The sequence below is a fragment of the Coptis chinensis genome, chromosome 2 (genome assembly GCF_015680905.1).
Source record: "Coptis chinensis isolate HL-2020 chromosome 2, ASM1568090v1, whole genome shotgun sequence".
NCBI classification, from domain to species: domain Eukaryota; kingdom Viridiplantae; phylum Streptophyta; class Magnoliopsida; order Ranunculales; family Ranunculaceae; genus Coptis; species Coptis chinensis.
Window position 1 is genome coordinate 82,873,481 of NC_141457.1, and position 19,056 is coordinate 82,892,536.

General features: G+C 39.9%; 1 protein-coding gene across 1 annotated transcript; it reads right to left on the reverse strand.

The window, feature by feature from the left end:
- Nucleotides 1–446: 446 nt before the first annotated feature.
- Nucleotides 447–1,391, reverse strand: LOC147518322 (uncharacterized). The gene has a single exon (XM_086593888.1). It carries the CDS (start codon nucleotides 1,389–1,391, stop codon nucleotides 447–449), a length of 945 nt encoding a protein of 314 aa, XP_086450014.1.
- Nucleotides 1,392–19,056: the final 17,665 nt, after the last annotated feature.

Consider the following 19,056-nt stretch of genomic DNA (forward strand, 5'->3'; position numbering starts at 1 on the left):
GAGATTGTTGAGTATGGTTTTGTTAGAGGATTCCACCTGCCCATTTCCTTCGGGGTTGTATGGGGCTGAGAATCCCTACTTGATGTGATACGTTTGTAGAAAACCCCTAACCTTTGAACCCGTGAACTGGGTTCCATTATCCGCAATTATAGCATAGGGCAACCCGAAACGGCAAATGATATTTTCCCACAAGAACTTGATCACATGCACCTCTTTCACCTGCTGTAACGCTGCGGCTTCAATCCACTTTGTAAAATAGTCAGTTCCGACCAATAAGAACCTCCTCTTACCGCGGGCCATGGGCAGCGGTCCCACTATGTCAAGGGCCCACATCGCGAATGGCCATGGGCTAGACACACTGTGCAGCGGCTCGGCCGGGGCCCATATCAACTGAGAAAATCTCTGACACTTCTCGCATTTTTTAGAGAATTCCACAGCGTCTCTCTTCATGTGAGGCCAAAAGTAACCCCGAAGTCAAGAATTGTAATTGTCGTCCTACCCGCCGAGTGGCTCCCGCAATCCCCTCCATGTAGCTCACTGAGCACCTCTCGAGCCAGTCCCGGCCCCAAGCATTTCAACAAAGGTCCCTTGAAATTCCTCCAATATAACTCTCCCCCTACTAATGTGTATCTCCGAGCTGTCTGTTCCAACCTTCGTCTCTCTCTGGGACCAATATTCTCTCCTCCTGTCAAAAACTGCTTGATGGGCGACATCCATCCTTCGTCGCTCTCTGCGGTATTCATTATTCCAGCTGGCTCCTCTGTGCTCGGTCTGTCCAGTCTTCTTACTTCTATAGTCCTTCCTTCAGACCCCGGCATGGCTGCGGCCACATAGGCCAGGGCATCAGCGTGACGGTTCTCCCCACGGTTCAAGTGTACAAACCGAATCGCCGTGAACTTCGACGCCCGACCCCGGAGGACCCCCAAGTATCTCGCCATCCTGGGACACCGAGCCGCGAATCCACCATTCGCCTGGCACACCACCAAATTGGAGTCGGAGTACACAGTAAGTTCCTTCACCCCCAAGCCTTCTGCCATTCTCATGCCCGCAATTACCGCCTCATACTCTGCCTCGTTATTAGATGCCGCGAACCCTAATTTCATCGTCAGCTCTAGCCTATTATTGTCTGGCGTGACCAATACTACGCCGATTCCGCTGCCGGCATCCGTGGCTGACCCGTCGGCAACCACTCTCCAACCGTTACCTTCGTCCCATGGATCCGTGCTTCCCTGTTCTTTTTCTCCCTCATTTTCCAAAACCATCTCCTCCCCCCAAGTAGGGTCCTCTGCGGGGAACTCCGCCAAGAACTCAGCCAAGGCCTGAGCCTTCTCCGCTGTCCTAACCTGATATTGGATCTCATATGCACTCAGCATCACGGCCCATTTCAACATTCTCCCTGATTTCTGCGCCACCGAGAGCTGCTGCCAAGGGGGGTTCGCGGACCACGATCATCGAGTGTGCTTCAAGTAGGGCTTTAGTTTGGGGCGAAAATATCAAGGAGAGGGGTGCTTCTCCACGCGGATCAGTATTCGGTTTTCGCATCCAACATTGTCTTGCTCGAAAGTACACCGGGTCTTTCTATCTTATCCACTACTCGAACGAGCGATCGGTGATTCGTAATCCGTGACCCTAGATCTGATACAATTTCTCCCCTCTTCCGGTCGCGACAACAAAGGGATCTCCCCCAGATACCTTTTGAGCCCCTGGAACGCCTGTTCACACTCTGCCCATCCATGAAATCCGGCGGTTCCTCAACTCGGTCGGTCTGGTGATTTGTCGACGACTTCGATATGAATCTATTGAGAGCCGCAACCCTTCCAGCCAACCGCTGCACCTCCTTTACTGTCTGCGGCGAGGGCATCTCTATCAATGACCTAATCTGCTCTGGGTTTGCTTCTATCCCTCGCTGTGTCACAATATACCCTAGAAATTTCCCTGTGGTCACCCCAAATGTACATTTCTCGGGATTGAGCTTCAAATTATGGGTCCGCAGTATCCGGAATGTCTCCTCCAACCCCTCCAAATGTTCCTACTCCGACATGCTCTTTTCCACCATATCATCGATGTATATCTCAATGCCCTTGCGAATTTTGCCCTCGAACATCTTCTCCGCCAGGCGCTGGAATGTTGCCCCTGCATTTTTCAACCCAAACGGCATTCTCGTGTAACAGTATGTGCCTCCTTCCACTACGGCGAGGTCTTCTCTGATCGGGACCATACATCGCCACTGGTTGTACCCCATCGATCGTCCCATAAATGAGAACATCTTTGAACCCGCCGTCTCCGTCTACCAACTCGTCAACTTCGCGGCATTGATAACCGTCTTTCGGGCACTCTAAATTTACATCCCGTGAAGTCAACACACATCGACCTTCCCATTCTTCTTCGGGACCGCGACTATGTTGGACAACCAGTCCGTGAATTCCACGTCCCTTATAATTCCCGCATTCTTTAATCTGGCAACTTCTTCTCGGATTCCTTCCGCGTATTTGGACCTCATACCCCTCATCTTCTGTCTCACTGGCTTCGCGTCCACCCTCATATGCAGGCGATGACATGCGAATTCCGGATCTAAACCAGTGATATCCTCTATTTCCCACGCAAAGACGTCTTTGTTTCTCACCAAGCATTGTATCAGTCTCTCCCTGCCCCAGGTTTACCATCTCTATCTCATCCAAAGTTTTTGGGATCACCGCGACTTGCTCACCCCCATCCGCGGCCCCCATTAATCGTAATTCTTACGCGGACCTCTTCACGGAGCTTCGTCGGCTTCTCTGCGGTCCGCGGGACATCCTCTTGATTGTATTCTGGTGACTATTTTTAGATGCCACCTGATCTCCGCGGACCTCATATGTTCCCGTTGGGGTAGGGAATCGAATAACTTGATAATACGTCGACGGCACCGCCCTCATCTCATGTATCCATCTCCTCCCCAGGATCGCGTTGTACTGGGAGCTGGAATCGACTACCATAAACCTTGAGAACACTGTCACCGGCCCCGCAGTTACTGGTAGCAAGAGCTCCCCCATAGGCTCCGTGACGCTCCCATTGAATCCGTACAAACTTGTCCACGGAGGTCTCAGTTGCCCCGGGTCAATCCCCATCTCCTCTATAGCCCCTACAACAAAGCAAATCCACGGGCTTACCGCGGTCTATCAGGACCCTTTTGACCACATAATTACCCATCGCCATTTGTAATGACCAACGATCCTCATCGCGGTGTATCTACGGCTCGGAGGTCTGCCTTGGAGAATGTAATTGCCTCTTCCATTGTCTCTTCTCTGTATCTCTGTCCTCGGGGCGACTCATTGACCTGCTGGATACTCGTTGTCCGTCTGACCTTGTCCCGGTGGGCATTATGGCTCGATGCTTCCTTCGAAAATAACATTTATAGTTCCGAGATTCGACCCGGCTAGGCACCCTGCTCCCTATTTGGTGGTTCCCCCACAAATTCCCTCAGCATCCCCTTCTCTACCAATCTCTGGACTAACCACTTTAAGGCATAACAATCGTTGGTCTCGTGATTGTGCACCTGGTGATAGTCGCAGTATGGCTTGTTAGGCATTTCCGCCGGAATGGTTCGCGGACCTTCGTATCCTTGCACATTTTTTATCAATGGTAATATCTCACTCAACGGTCTTATCAGCGGGACGGTCTCCCCACCAGCGGTATGGCTTCCTCTCCTCTGCTCTCTCGAACTACTTCCCTCCCTCTTTCCGGCCTCGATGATGATTGTCGCGGTATCTTTTTGCCTCGGTCATTTCCGGTCTTACGCGTTCCCTCTCTTTCTCCATCTGCCGATAATGTCTGCCCCCTCTTCGATTCCTTCTGCATGGTGTCTTCGTACCTGATGTACTTCTCTACCCGCGGGTATAATTCGTGCAAAGTCACAATCTCGTTTTTAGCCACGGACTGATGGACCGCCGTCCCGGGTCGCAGCCCCCTTTCGAACGCTATTATTACCGCGTTTCTCTCGTCGTCGATTTTCCACCTTTAAGGTCTCAGCCTTGAAGCGACACAGATACTCTCTGACAGACTCCGCGGATCTTTGTCTAACATTGAATAAGGCCGCGATGTCTACCACCCTCCTTTTCTGATGTATGAAATGGTCGACAAATGCCCGTTTCTAGCTCTTGGAAATTCGTTATGCTCTTTGAGGGTAATCGATAGTACCGGTCGAAGCCCCACCCTTAAGGCTAGCGGGAACATCATGCACCATGAGACCATCATACCTCGCCTCTTGCCGAGAGGCATCTCTTTATCTGAAATGATGGATGTGATCCGCCGGGTCCCGATGCCGCCATACCTCTCGAATCTCGGCCGGTGGTTAGGCGTTTTGGTACCTCGGACGTCCATATCGCGTCCGCCAGGGGATTGCGATTCAACCCCGCCACCACTTGACTGGCCGCGCCCGTTTGAGCCCTTGTCTGTTGAAGATTCGCCTCTCTGTCGCTGTTAATCATTTGCTGGACCTGCTCCATTGTTAACCCGGTCACCGGATTGTCCACCAAGGTCGGTCCTTGCTCCTCATCCTCCGCCTTTTCTCTCTCCGCTTCCTCTTCTGTCTCATCCCCGGATTCTTCCTCCCTTCTCTCTTTTTCTCTCCTCAGCTCCTCATTTTCCTCTCTCAACCTCCCAATTTCTTCTCGCATGAGCCGCGCTTCCTCCTCTGCTCTTCCCTCCTCTCGTCCCTCTCCTTCTTCCACCGCCGCTTCCGGCATTTGTTCCGGGACTCTCTTCTTTCGGGGCCTACCCGCTGCCTTCTTTGGTGCCATTTCTACCCTGTTGCTCCCCACAGACGGCGCCAAATGTTATAACTCGAAGATCAATGGCAAATTCTTATAACTCAAATGTAGATTTCCTGGTGTTACAACTCGAACATTAGTTACAATCCTATTCTTGCTTTCTCTCTTGGCTGTGATCCAGCCCCCTCTCTTCTCTTTTCTTTTCCTCTCTTTCCTTCTTTCTCCCCTCTCTTCACTTTTATATCCCCCCCTCTCTCATCTCAACCCTCCACCTGTCCCTTTATCTCGCGGTCCACTCCCATCCATGTGTAGGGTTTCGTGCCACGCGACCGTCTTTGGTGTCACGCCCGTGCAACGCGGCCTCTTGGGTTATGTTACGTCCGGCCCCACTCCCTATGATATTCCAGGACGGTACCATGCCACTACAATGTGCACATAAGCTCTTGTGGAAAAATAATACTTGCAACACCATTACTTGTATAATGTGTCATAAACGTTACCTCTTTCTTATATGCATTGTTGGTTTTAATTAGCTACTTGAGTATAAGCTTTTTTTTAGTAATCTATTTATTAGCTATCATTGCTTTCTTGGTTTCAAATATATTGTCATTGTTAGTGAAAGAAATCTGCATATGTTTTGAATCTGCTGGCTAGTTATCTAGTGGTAGCCTGGTTGGTACCAATTTTGAATCCAATCCTTAGTGGTATGGTCTCTGACTGCTTCTAACCTTAAATAAGGTATGTCTTTGTTAGTGTGAGTTGCCCCTAAATATTATGCTAAATGTATGCCCTATGGTGTCAAGGTACTTGGTTTAGAGTATGGGAAGTAATTACTCATGAGCAATCAAGAATACCCTAGACAGTTTTTCCAGAAATTATTCAAGTGACCCCCTTCTCTCGATTTTCTTCCTTTTATGGGTTTTTATATCAACAAAAAAAAAAGATAGTTTTATTGATTGTGTTTGTGCGATTGAAGGTCTGATCTATTCTAATCAAATCACAATCTATGGTCAGGTATCAATATATTCCCTTTAGTTTCTTCAAATCCGACGTTCTCTTTTCGTTTGCTAGAAGTAGTGAGCTTTTTTTTTTCATCACCTCATTTCAGCGATTAACTCCTCATTTCAGTGATTAACTCCTCATAAACCCTACAATCTCTAAGGTTATAATCCAAAAGCTTTAATTATGATTTTTTCAGTTTTCTTTGTAGATTATTACTTTTGATTACTCTTCTATCAATTTACAGGTTCGATTCATCAGTCAAGCTTCAGGATACAATTGATTTGACATGTTCAATTCAATATACATGTTTTCATTTTCGTTGAAATTCGTCCATCTATTTTCCAAATGGATTGTTGTTATTTCAAATCAAATATATTGATTTTTCTTTTCGAATCACAAATTTACTTGGGATTTTTGAACTTGTATTTGTTGATTGGGTTCTTAGCTTATTTGATATGTTGTTTATTGTATGAATATTGTTCATAATGTATTGTGTCGGTTAAATGAATGAGAGTTTGTTGTTTGAGCGAGATCTTCTAGTAATTTAGACATTGAGTGCTTTATAAGTGTGAACGTAACTCATGTAGTGTGCGGTAATGGCTCGGTTAGGATTTGCGTTAGATTTGTACCACGGACAACTTATGGGTGACTTGACCATTTTAGTATGTTACTAGTTTGGTATTCTGGAATGAATTTAGCAAGCAATGGGATTGTATCACTGTCTGTAGACTGTAGTGTCAGTTTCAGGACTATCACTAGGTTGGCGCAGTCGTGTAATCTGGATTAAACTAGTATTTTGTTCGGGCAAGACAATAAGAAATGAAGTCTAATGTGATTAATAGTTTAACTCTACTTATAAGAAAGTGCCATTCGTTATAGAGAATGTGCATTTTTGAAGACTTGGGATAATCTCAATAATAAAGTCTGTAAAGCTCTTGAGGTTGGTTTTACTCTATCTATCTATTTTACTAGTGTTTCAGTGTGTTCATCTGGGGAATGCATAATTTATTTTATCCGATGATTGTTTCTTGCTCTGGCATTGCGCATTACTTTTCAGTGACCCAAGTTGAGTTGTTTCGCAGGCTGTAAATCTGAAGAGTTCTGAATTGTTGGATCACCCAAGCTCTGAGGTTAGACGCCATTGTAGTCTAAATACTTATTTTCCTCTCTGCAACTGCTACTCACAGGTATATGCATTAAAAGCAGATCTGCAATGGTGTGCGTCAAAATGCCCTTGTGGAAATGTTTCAAATATTGACCACGGTATGCGAGAGCCATAAATTAGCTTTAGCTCAAACCTGGGTTCCATGCAAGCATCGCAGGGTTGTAGCCGACGGTGGTGGTGGTGTGAAGAAGAGCTGCAGAAGCTTTGATGGAAGCTGTATGGGGCAAGTTTGCATGTGAACAACTGATGTAGCATTATATGTAGTAGATGCTGACATGTGGGGTTTTGGCGACGCCTGGTCGAGCATCACTTACGTAGGCGGGGGGTTGGTGGGAGGGCATTTTCATCAAAAAGCTCGTGTTTCTCTAGTGATATGACACGGTTGAGCAAAAGTGAGTATCCTTGGTACACTACACGACGCATGTTTGGGTTAAGTAGCTGCTTTGCTATCGTTTTACATTAGCACTTACACCGGGTTGTCGGATGTGATGATTATATTCTAGAGTTGTTCTCGCCACCCGCACCACGGCCTTAAGCAAACATCGATATTTACGGACTCCGTCTTGGTGACAATGAAGGCGAGCAACATTACGGAAGAACCTCCATTGCTATCCGTTCAAGTAAGATATTCCCCTCTACCACCTTCCACCAACCTCCGCTAAGTCTTGGTTGTTTGACAAATCTAGGGAGTTTTATGTTGCAACGGGACAATAATTATTAGTTTTGTTTTTTTGGTTTGCATGGCGAATTTGGGTCGAGGAGCAATTCGTTGTGTCATTTAATCGATCCTCATTTTCATCTGCAGCTGCGCTCTTTCTCTTTCAATAACAATAATAATAATAACACCGACAAAGAGCGAGAAAATGGCTAAAATTTTGAACAATTGGTTTTGAATTGAGTAATCCCGATCTTCGTGAAAATGCTCTTCTTGATTTATCAAGGTTCTTTATTTAATTTAATTACTTACTTCTTTTTATTTAATTATATATAATATTAATTGATTTCATCCTTTTGTAGAAGAGAGATTTTCGAGGATTTGGCTCCCTTTACCTTATATAATATTAAAGTGCATTACCTTAGACCTCGTAGGCATTTTCGCGGGGCAGCAAAGACCATTCTTTGAAACTTATCGGGGGTGGGAGTTTCCTCCGATGGGGTCATGTTTATGTCCATGGATGGAAACAGCGTCTCTGTCGAACCAAATCGCCCGCCGGGAATGTTCCCCTGTAGAAGCAAATCGCCAAATGAAAAATCTTTGGGTCCTCAAGTTATGGTAGATCTTCTAACGTAAAGAAAACCATTGGGAGAGGCTTTCGAGAATCTTACGGATTATTTCAAGCGTATGCAGGCTGAGAATCCCGGCTTCTTTTACTTAATGCAACTTCGACGACGAGGGCCATATGACTAATGTTTTTTGGGCAGATGCAAGGTCAAGAAATGCTTACATTCACTCTGGGGATGTTGTTACTTTTGACACTATGTACAGACCTAACCAAGATCGGGTTCCATCTGGCGCGCCATTCATCGGTATGAACCATCACGGCGGATGGTGCTTTGTTTGGTTGTGCTCTAATCTTTGACGAAGTCCGAGTCTTCCTTTTTGTGGCTCTTCAAGACTTGGCTTGAAGCAATGTCTGGTCGTGCTCCTGTTTGAATTTTCAGGCATTCTCTGTAGGCATATATTGACAGTTTTCACTATAACAAATGTACTTACTCTCCCATCTCATTACATCTTGGCGTTGGACAAGAAATGCCAAGGCAGTCAATTGGATCGGATGAGCGTAATGGGGAGCTCCGTGTTCAAGAGTCCATGACCTTGAGATACAACAATCTATGTAGGGAAGCTATTAAGTATCTTTGAGGAAGGGGCAATAGCTACTGAGGAGACTTATCACGTGGCAATGAATGCCCTCGAGAGAGAGGGTACAAAGAAGATTGATGTTGTGAAAAAAAAGTGTTGCAAGGGTCACGCCTCCTAGCTCTCCGCAGAGTAAGCAATCGGGAAGATGGTAACAAGAAAATCCCTACTTCTACCGGATATGACTCCTTTTATGTGGCCTCGGCAAGATGAAATCACACGTAGATTCAATCTTAATGATTTTGGAGCTTCCACACCGCCCCATTCTTGATTTGAATTTGCCTCTCGCGATGGCCCCTTTTTTTTCTTCATCGGGATGATGGCCCTTCTAATAATATGGTATGGAAGGGAAATGCTTAACAAGTTCTTCATTCTATCTTTGGGAAGTTAATTTCTTGACCTGACCCATAGTTGATGGTTTTCTTTCAAGACACCATTTGTCGATAAGTTTTGAAGAAGTTGAAATGAATTTGGACACCGGACCGTGGTAACTCTTTGTTTATTTGTTTCTTTCAATTTATGCAGGTCGTTTTGCCTTGCCTCAAATCCATGACTTGGGTCATGGAGAATAAGAACTTCGCCGCCAAATCGAGTTCTTTGTCAGAATCAATTTGAAGGCACAAATTCTCTACCCTTGACTTCATTTCATTATTGCATATCGGTATCATGACCATTAACCTATGTTTTAATTGCATAGCTATAGTCGCATGCTTATCTAGTTCTCGCATTCATTTTGTTTCTCATTCAGCAAGATTATAGCAAGAACCCCGGGGAGAATCGAGAGGTGAAGTTCCGACTTTCAAGACTCACTTATTTGGAGCCTATGTTATTACTACAGTACCTTTGAGGGATGAGTTTCTCGAAAATGCCCGTCTTTTCATATTTGAAACTTAGTGCAAATACATCAGTGCATTGATATAGGGTAATTAAATGCGACTTGAAGAATCAGTTTTATATGTAAATTAGTTTCACTTTGTTTGTCTAGTAATTTGTGACGTGCAGAAATTCAGTGTCCATTCATCTATCTTTTCATTTATATCTGATAGAACACTTGCGGAAAAGTTGAATATGACTTATGACGGGGCTGAAAGATGGATAGTGAATCTTGTGCGAAATTCAAAGCTTGACGCAAAGATTGATTCCAAGTCGGAACTGTTGTCATGGAACCCAATCATGTGAATGTGTAAGTGTTATTTGGTGTTCCTCTGCTAAGCATTCATTTTGCGTCTTTGTCGGCTAGCCCTTTCCAACTCACTCCCTTTCTTCTCGATCGACTTGCAGTGCTGAAACAGATTATTGAAAACACCAAAGGCACTCTCTTTGCGTACTTACAAAAATACACTAATCTCGTTCTAGAATCTGCTCAAGTACAAACCGGCCACGTATAAGGTGTCGTGTTTGCGAAAATTTCTTGAAAGCTCCAAAGAATTGTTGTGAATGATTTTGTTTGTTTTTGTTTACTTTGTTTAGCTATTTAACCTTAAAGAATTGTTGCAAATAGTATGATCATACCCGTAGATACACACTAGTAGTGGTCAATAATCTTCAGCATATAGCTTTTTTTGGACTCCATGAGCTTCTTTAGTAATAATCAATAGAACTGTTCTCTTACTCTTCCCATGGATTTAATAGAGTGCGTAGGGTTGTATATGAGGCGAGAGAACACCTCCTTGCGTCAAAATTTTTCCGGAAGGCACAAAAGCGATTGTCAAAAGTAGGATCTTTGAAGACCGCTCAAGTGGAACGGTTTATTGGAGTTTGAATTGCTCATATTGTTAGGAGTATGAGACCACTGTTGCCACATTTTTTTTGTGAGTTTGGTTGTTGGACCGGTGAAAATAAATCTTGAACTTTCCGATCTCTTGGAAGGGACAAAACATACTCCTACTTAAGAATTATGCTACCATACTCACGTATTCTGAATTAGTAGTTTGAGTATAAGGAGCTACTACTTAAGAATAGGATATAAGTATATATCTATATATACATATTTGTTTTCTCTTGCTTTCGACTCCTTTTATTTATTTCTATTGGTGTATAGGATGAAAGGGACTTTTCTGATGATACCATCCCAAAGTCATCCCCTGATGCTTACAACTACTGAAGGTGCTAGTTTTGTACAAATGATATGAGAGCTTGAGTTTAAGGACAAGTCCCATTGATTTGGAAAACAGTGTGTATTTCATTAAGTGGCAAGTCCTATTTATGAAAGACGTTTTGGTGATGTTATTTTAATAAAAGATTATGTGATTGGATGTACTTGTAAGATTTCTTGTTTATATTATGGACGATTGTAAAATACCCAATAAGTGGGGGCATCTTTATGCAGGTTAAGTAGTCTCCCAAAAAGGGGGGGTTTTGGATTTTTTTTTTTTACATATGAAATAGTTTTTGTAACGGTTCTTCACCGTTACTAAGCTTTGCAATAAGTAACACAAAAAAGCGTTACTAATTTTATAAAAGCGTTACTAATGTTAGAAAAGAGTAACACAAAAAAACGTTACTAACTTTATAAAAGCGTTACTAATGTTAGAAAAGAGTAACGTAAAAAAACGTTACTAACTTTATAAAACCGTTACTAATGTTAGAAAACAGTAACACAAAAAAGTGTTACTATTTTTATAAAACCGTTATTGATGTTAAAAAAGAGTAACACAAAAAAGCGTTACTAATGTTATAAAACCGTTACTGATGTTAAAAAAGAGTAACACCAAAAAGCGTTACTAATTTTATAAAACCGTTGCTAAAGAGTAATACAATTGAGCAAAGAAAACCGTTAGTAAATATTTTAGAAACCGTTACAATAAATAATTATGTAACGGTTATAAACCGTTACGAATATTAATAACGAATTAGCAACGCCCAAACTGTGACGCATAAAAACCGTTACAAATATTTTTAGTAACGGTTTCTGACTGTTAGGGATGTCCTATTTTGGTATAGTGTACCCTGCTTTAAGTTGCACATCTACAGAATTAGATCAGCTAAATCAGGTTGGCTACTACGAATTTTTCTACTGGCAAATAGAGCCTTAAGGGCATCTCCATGGAGAGTGTACACTTCCACCTAGTCTCCACTAGACTTTTACACTCATAATTTGGCTCAAGGCTGGATGTGGCCTTAGGCGACGATCTAAGTGAGGCCTTTTTTTTTTTTACTAAACTCATTGACGAGTTGGCTAAAACATAACAACAAAAGAAATCACCTACTATTATAAAATAAGAGGCAAACAAAAATGACAACAATAATTCACAGGTCATGTTACAGCATACCCCGATTAACAAGTCACGTTTTTTTTTTCCATTACATACATGTGCGATAAAAAGCAGTGAGAACATTAATTATGATTAAGCTAGCACCAAACAATAACTAGTTGTACGAAGTTGCAAGGACTTGAAACAACAACATGAGTTTGTAAGGATACAAAAGTATTAGATACCAATTTGTAAGAATATGAGTTTCAGATGATCTATGGTTAAAACTTAATGATTAAACATGAGAGAGAGAGAGAGAGAGAGAGAGAGAGAGAGAGAGAGAGAGAGAGGTAATAGGAAAGGCGCCCCATAAAATGTGGATATTTTACATTAAACGTGGGATTTTCCATTTCCATTTCCATTTATTCTTTCCAATTAAGAGATCTAACTAAATGAGGACACTACCACAAAAAAATGAGGCTACTACGCATTTGTAACAATTAGATTTGTCATGTAACTTCGAGATGCAAATTATGTGGTGGACTATTGGATTATATTTTCTTAAAAACAATTCAATTCCCAAAATTTAGTGCGGGCAGAGAAAACAAATAGACGATAGTATCCTTTTTTGTGTTTTTTATTTTGCTTTTTAAAAATATGGTAATATCAAATATGTGTAAAGAGAACTAAGGAAATTTTGAGGCCTTAGGCGGCCGCCTAACTTGCCCAAGGGCTGAGCTGGCACCGACAATTCCTATAATTAGCTGCCCAAACCAAGAAAAACCATTCCAATGAGCAATTTTTAGCAATTGTTAATTTTGAAAGACAGACAACAGAAACTCTGCTACCTGTCTGTTTTTATGAAATTGCATATTTATACACAACTCTCTCACCATTTGCTCACAATTCTCACAAAATTTCTATCTACTCCAACTATAACAATGGATCCAAATGAACAAACAACCACATCAAAAAGAAAAATGAAAGAAAACTACTATAACAAGGTCCACAAGATTCTACACCACGTCAATATTTTTAGCCCTTTTAGCAGGAGAGTCAAAATTGTCATGCTCAAAACACAAGAACCATTCCAATGGTTGTTTCCTACTTTGAAGTGCTAAAGGGTTATGGATGGCAAAGTTTTTGTCGTCCGTCCATTAGTTGGAAGTATAAGTCGAATTTTGTTTTGGAAAGACGGCACAATTTCTACCATCCGTTGAAATTTAACGCATGGATGGCAGAAATGAGATTGAGGGAGTACCATTTGCCAGGCGTGATTTTAGAGGTAATGGTAATGATAATGAAATATGGATAATGATGGATGATGGGTGTCATTTGTCTAAACCACACTAGATCAAAACCTAATTATCCATCAACGAGTAAAGGATGATCGAGTAGGATATCGTTCCACTTCTAAGTTGCAATAATTATGAAGGGTGAGACTGGAAAGGGGGTTTGAGGGATTAAAAATTATGGTTGTAGAGATTGTGAATTAAACTAATGTTAAGCAAAACTAAACTAAACTATTGAGAATAAAAGAATGTATGAGAGGGGATTCAAGATAATCGAATCCACCAATGGCTTTGTTTTGTGACCTTTTGTTTCATGGTTGTTCTCACAAGTAGACTACAGTTAGGCAATCAAACGAATGTTGATGCCCTCTTGGATGAAACATCGTTAACAATTATTTCTACTGAAGGTTGTTCCTATATTTATGCTACTAGTATTTTTTTTTTCCTTTTATGTAAGCTTGGATAGCCATTCAATGTATTACCGAGAGCAACATCAAGGTGTATTTCCCAATTAGGCAGCCATTAAATGAATCACCACTTAAAGCAAACACAAAGAATACTTCCCCTGGGCAGCCACTCCCTGAGCTACCCCTTCTAGGGCAACACAAAGAATATTTCCCTAACTATAAATAACTACAATACTAAAAGAAAAGTAAATAACACTAGCATAATATTAAATTGTAAAACATAAACCCTATTCTATACTTCCATCCCCTGGTATGGGCAATGAGACTAATAACTAAAAACATAAAGAACTAACCTGATTAGAGAACACCATGAACCAAAAGAATCATCGAACCTTAAGCACCGACTTCGTCTGCTCCCTTGAAGGAGAAGATTAGCCTTCCATGAAAAAGGAATAACACAAAGAAGAAGAAAATAAGAACATAAGACTAGGGAGATTAATTTATTAAGACTTGGCTAGTGAAAACCGAATCTTTTATTATTAATCTATTTTTGCCTCAAGTTCTGGAGAGAAGAAGAATGAATGTGAATTGACAATTACAACTAGCACTGAGGTGCTCCTTATATAGGGATTACAATAAGCTTTATAAACATCTAAAACATGGCCTTTTGGGGTCAAATTTCCTATTACATATTGGCCTCCTTCTGATTCCAACTTCTGTTTCTAAAAATATTGAAGAGGTGTAGTTGTAGGTCATTTGCTTCATGCATCTAGATGCACGGGCTAGTGTAATTCCATGCGTCCCAGACACATGAGTCTGTTTTTCCTTTTTTTTCTCCAACTTTTGCTCTTTCTTTACGAGCTTTGGTCCAAGTAACGGGTCCATTTGCCTTGGCCTTCCAAATATGCTTTAAAACAGGTCCAAGTCCTATCTTTTCATAGCTTTAGAACCTTGGGCCTTCTCCATAATTATCCATGAGCTCCCATGTGATCTTCAATGCTCCTTTTTGCGCCTTTAACTCTAATATTTTCCAAAACTCTCTTTTTACATGTAAAGTCATAAAACATAACTTACAAACATGATTAGTCCACTAAGAGGGCCAAACAAGAGGTACAATTGAGGGTTAAAATACATTTTTTGAGCACTTATAAGGTATGCATTCTACCATATAAGAAGTTATTCGAGATCTGGGGAATAAGTAATTGATCCGTCAAATCCTAATATCGAGGCCATTTCCATGTCATTTGGCTATGGATTTCATGAGAACTCTGCAATTAAGCGTGCTTCATTGGAAATAATCTAAGGATAAGTGACCTCCTAGGAATTGAAGTTGTTGTCCAGAGTCAAAACCACACACACTGTGTGTGTTAGATGTTCGCAATGGCTAAGTGGGGACAATATCGAAGTGCCAGGATGAGGCAAATCGTTATATATGCACAATCTGTGTGCATACCTGATAAGTGCTCAAAAGTAATGATTTATATCCTCAATTATGTGTATGTTAGTCTCTATTTTATATTTAAATGTTCTAATATGATGCAATTTGAGTTTTTGTAGGTCAAATAACCTAAATGTGAAATAAGGGGGAAAAAAAGTCAAACAAGTAAAAAAGAAGTCATTGGGAATTACATTTAAAGGCCTAGGGCAAAAACGTCATATTTGTCTCCAAAAGTGTCAAGCCTAATGAGACTCTAAAAGAGAATAATAATTGAGTTAGAAGTGTCTTAAATCTGATCTCATTGCCTTAATTTCGAATTCATAGGAAGAGGAGATTAATATGGAAAATAATTCAGAGTTTCAGAAGAATTAGGAAATTGAAAACTACATGTCAGAAACTACAGCTTGGGAAATAGCATGCAGGGCAAAGTAGACCACATCTAAATTTTATGCAACTGAATCCAACTTTTCCAGGATTGATTCTAGAAAGATTCCAGAGCATTTGAAACCAAATAAACGTATGATTCGCATCTCTATACATAAAGAAAATATATATAAGGCATAAAAACCTTAGTTTTATATTATCTAGGAAATTTAGGTTTTGCATCTTAGATCTAGAATTAAGAGAGAAGAAAGTTTAGAATTTTTTCACCATTACCATCAATAAAGATTATTTTATATTGTGTTCATAACATAGTATAAGGACCTAATCTCCCTTCTCTTGGGAGGGGAGATAAAGCTTTTTTTTTTCTTCTTATGTTTTAGTTTAAATCCCTCATTGAGTTTCTTCTTATTCATCCGTTGATCTAATGCTTCTAGCGGAGGTTAGGAGGTCTTATTCATGATTATGTAGAACCTAATACCAAAAACCCTAGATTCTTTTCTTCTAGTTTTTAGCTAGTGTTATAGTGTGATGATTGAATTCTTTATGGCACCTCAATTAGTTGTATGTTTAATGCCACATGTGCATTTTCCATGTCTCCTAGACTTGTATATTGAATATCACTTAAAACACAATTTGGCTAGATAGAAGATATCATTAGAGATTGAAGAAATACTTTGTGGTAAGGTAGAAAGCACATTGAAATCCAAATTCTATCAGCATGGTTATGAGCATATAAGGTTTGTAGGTATATACGGTGAGTTTCTATTGGTGATTTATATTAAGCATGATTGATTGATTATTATCCTAATTCTAAGGATTTGGTGGATTCATCTCTCCCAAGATATTCTCTCTCTTGATTTATATTTATATTTATAAATTTAATTTAATTAGTTTATGCATATATAGTTTAAATCTCAAATCAAATCAACCATTATTCAATAATACTTAGCTGCATCTTGTATTTGTATACATTAGAGTAATTTAGATTTAGAATTTCTAGTATCATCAATTAATTATTTAGAGTATGATTGATATCTTGCTAGCCACTGTATTAATAATCAATATTTAATAGGCTAAGTAAGATTTGCAAAAGAAACGTAAAACAAACAACGACATTGCAAATAATGCATGTTTAACGTGCTTTTTCAATACCTATTGAGATGCATAAGTGTATTGGTGTGCATACCTATTACAGTATGCACAAGAACAATCAGCTTGAAAATCTAAAATAGGTTTGCACAATTTTTAAGCATACTTTTTTTTTTTTTTGCTAAAAGGTAATTGATTAACTTGAAAGAATAAAGGTTACAAGGAGAAAAAATAAGAGCATTATGAAATGACTGAACTAAGAAGGGTAAATCATTTGTGTACCCTTCTCAATACAATAGTTCTTAATGAGTAAATCTAAAGTACGTAGTGTTGTGGTTCTCAAGATGTCTCATGAATGGAGGTCAAGTCTGCCACCATACACTTTATCCTTTAATTAATCCTGCTCCATGTTTGGCACAGCTATCTGCTCTTGAATTAGTTTCCCTCCAAATTGAGGTGATATTAATCCATGTTGGTTGCGAATTTAGTATCTGCCATCGTGCCCTTACTTATTGAGATATGCACATTTATACCTAGCTATTGTGGTATGCGTAACAATAATCATTTTGAATACCTAATGCATACATATTGAGTTATGTACAATCAGCGTGCATATATATATATGTAAATTCAATGTGCATATGCAACAATCAATGAGCATTAACTAATAGGGTACAATGTGCATACCTAGTGGAGGTATGCAACACAATCTGTGTGCATACATATTGAGGTATATGCACATTGACACATCTAGTGTGCATAACTAATATCAAGATTTGTACTCAAAATTAATGTGCATACCTAATAGTGTATACCTAATCAGTATGCATACCTAATAGTGTACGCACAATCAGTGTGCATACCTATAGGGGTATAATTGGAATAAAAATATCTAAAAAATGGCTTGGTCAGTATTAATTGTCATTGCAGGTTATTTTAGCGTCAAATATGATTTTTTCATTAATTTTCACTTTGAATATGTCATAATGGGTGATTTCAAAAGCGGGGTGTCCTCGAGGTGATTTTAAACCAAAAATGGACCTTGGGCCCAATTTTTTGATGCCATAAATTAATACTAGTTTTGACTCTTGAGCACGTGGAGATGCAATGATCTATTTTAGGTGGGGTAGGAGAGAGAAATTTATGGAAACAAAACAAAAAAAAAAGTATTATTATTATTATTATTATGGTGCAACAAATCCCAATTATTTTCTTTTATTTATTTTTTTATTTTTATTTTTTTGGATATATAATTTACATGGAGATTCAAATTTTGTAAAACTTTTTTTCTTCTCGTTGCATCTTACCTTTAGCATGTTGTCTTATTGAACTTAGAATGAACCAAGTGCGCCAAACATGTTTTTAAGGATAATTATTGTTCAAGGATGCAAATGGAATATAACAGGAGGGAAAAAAAGTAAATATATATATAAAAAAAAAAATCTCAACTCAAATATAATTGTATTTTTCATGTTTAATCTCATAATTCACATAGGCAATAGGCCCGTGATTCATAGATGAAACTAGGAGTGCGTGTGGTGGCGGTCGCACCCCCATACATTAAATCATGGTTCCGTCCCTACCATGATTTATTATTGTCTTCGGATCTGTAAAGTCATGAATTCTTATGGTAAATTAGTAAAAGACACGTGAACCTTAGGGACGATTACGTACGTGGCCAGTCGGATAGACGTTTAGCCTGACGTAACTTAAATTAATTTAACACCGATTGAGAAACCAAGTTAGTTCAGGAAAACCACTTGAAAAAAATTCTAAGGTTTCATATCATTAGTTACCTAGAATATACGAAGATCGAAAAAGAAGATAAATAATAAGTGATAAAATAATTCGATACATGGTAAATTCGTGTGTGTATAATTAAATACTCACATAGTCAATACGAGTCTGTCGCCTGTAAACCCGGAAACTTGAGACAGGTTATCATTTGACGATAACTTCGCAATTACTGTATAACATGCGCAAACTTAGACATTACACGCGAGAGCGTGTGATCAAGCCCTTGCTTGATAATAGATAACAAGGTAAGGGTAGGATGGTCTTATTACCTAATACCCATAGAAAATGCTCCAAATTTATCGCACCAAAATTTCTTTCTTCTCCATTTCGCCAACTTAGAACCCTAAGAGAGAGAAAACCCAATTCGCCCAATTTCCATTGATCCAAACCTAAGGTTTCACACCTAATCCTTAGAAACACTAGATTCAAGTGTGAAGATTCGAAATTTCTTGGAATTGCGTCGTAGCACAGTGAAAGGTGAGTTTAAATTTGTCTCAAATAAATATTTAGATTCAATTTCGATGGATTTGATGTATTGATGGAAATAATTGAATTGGGGGTGATGTATTTCGACAGTAGCCATTTGGAGAAGATAGAGTTGAGTGAAATTGGTAGAGAAGAAAGCTAAGGAGCTATTTTTACTGTCTTGGTAAGAATTATTATATACTCACTTTATTTTAGAGAA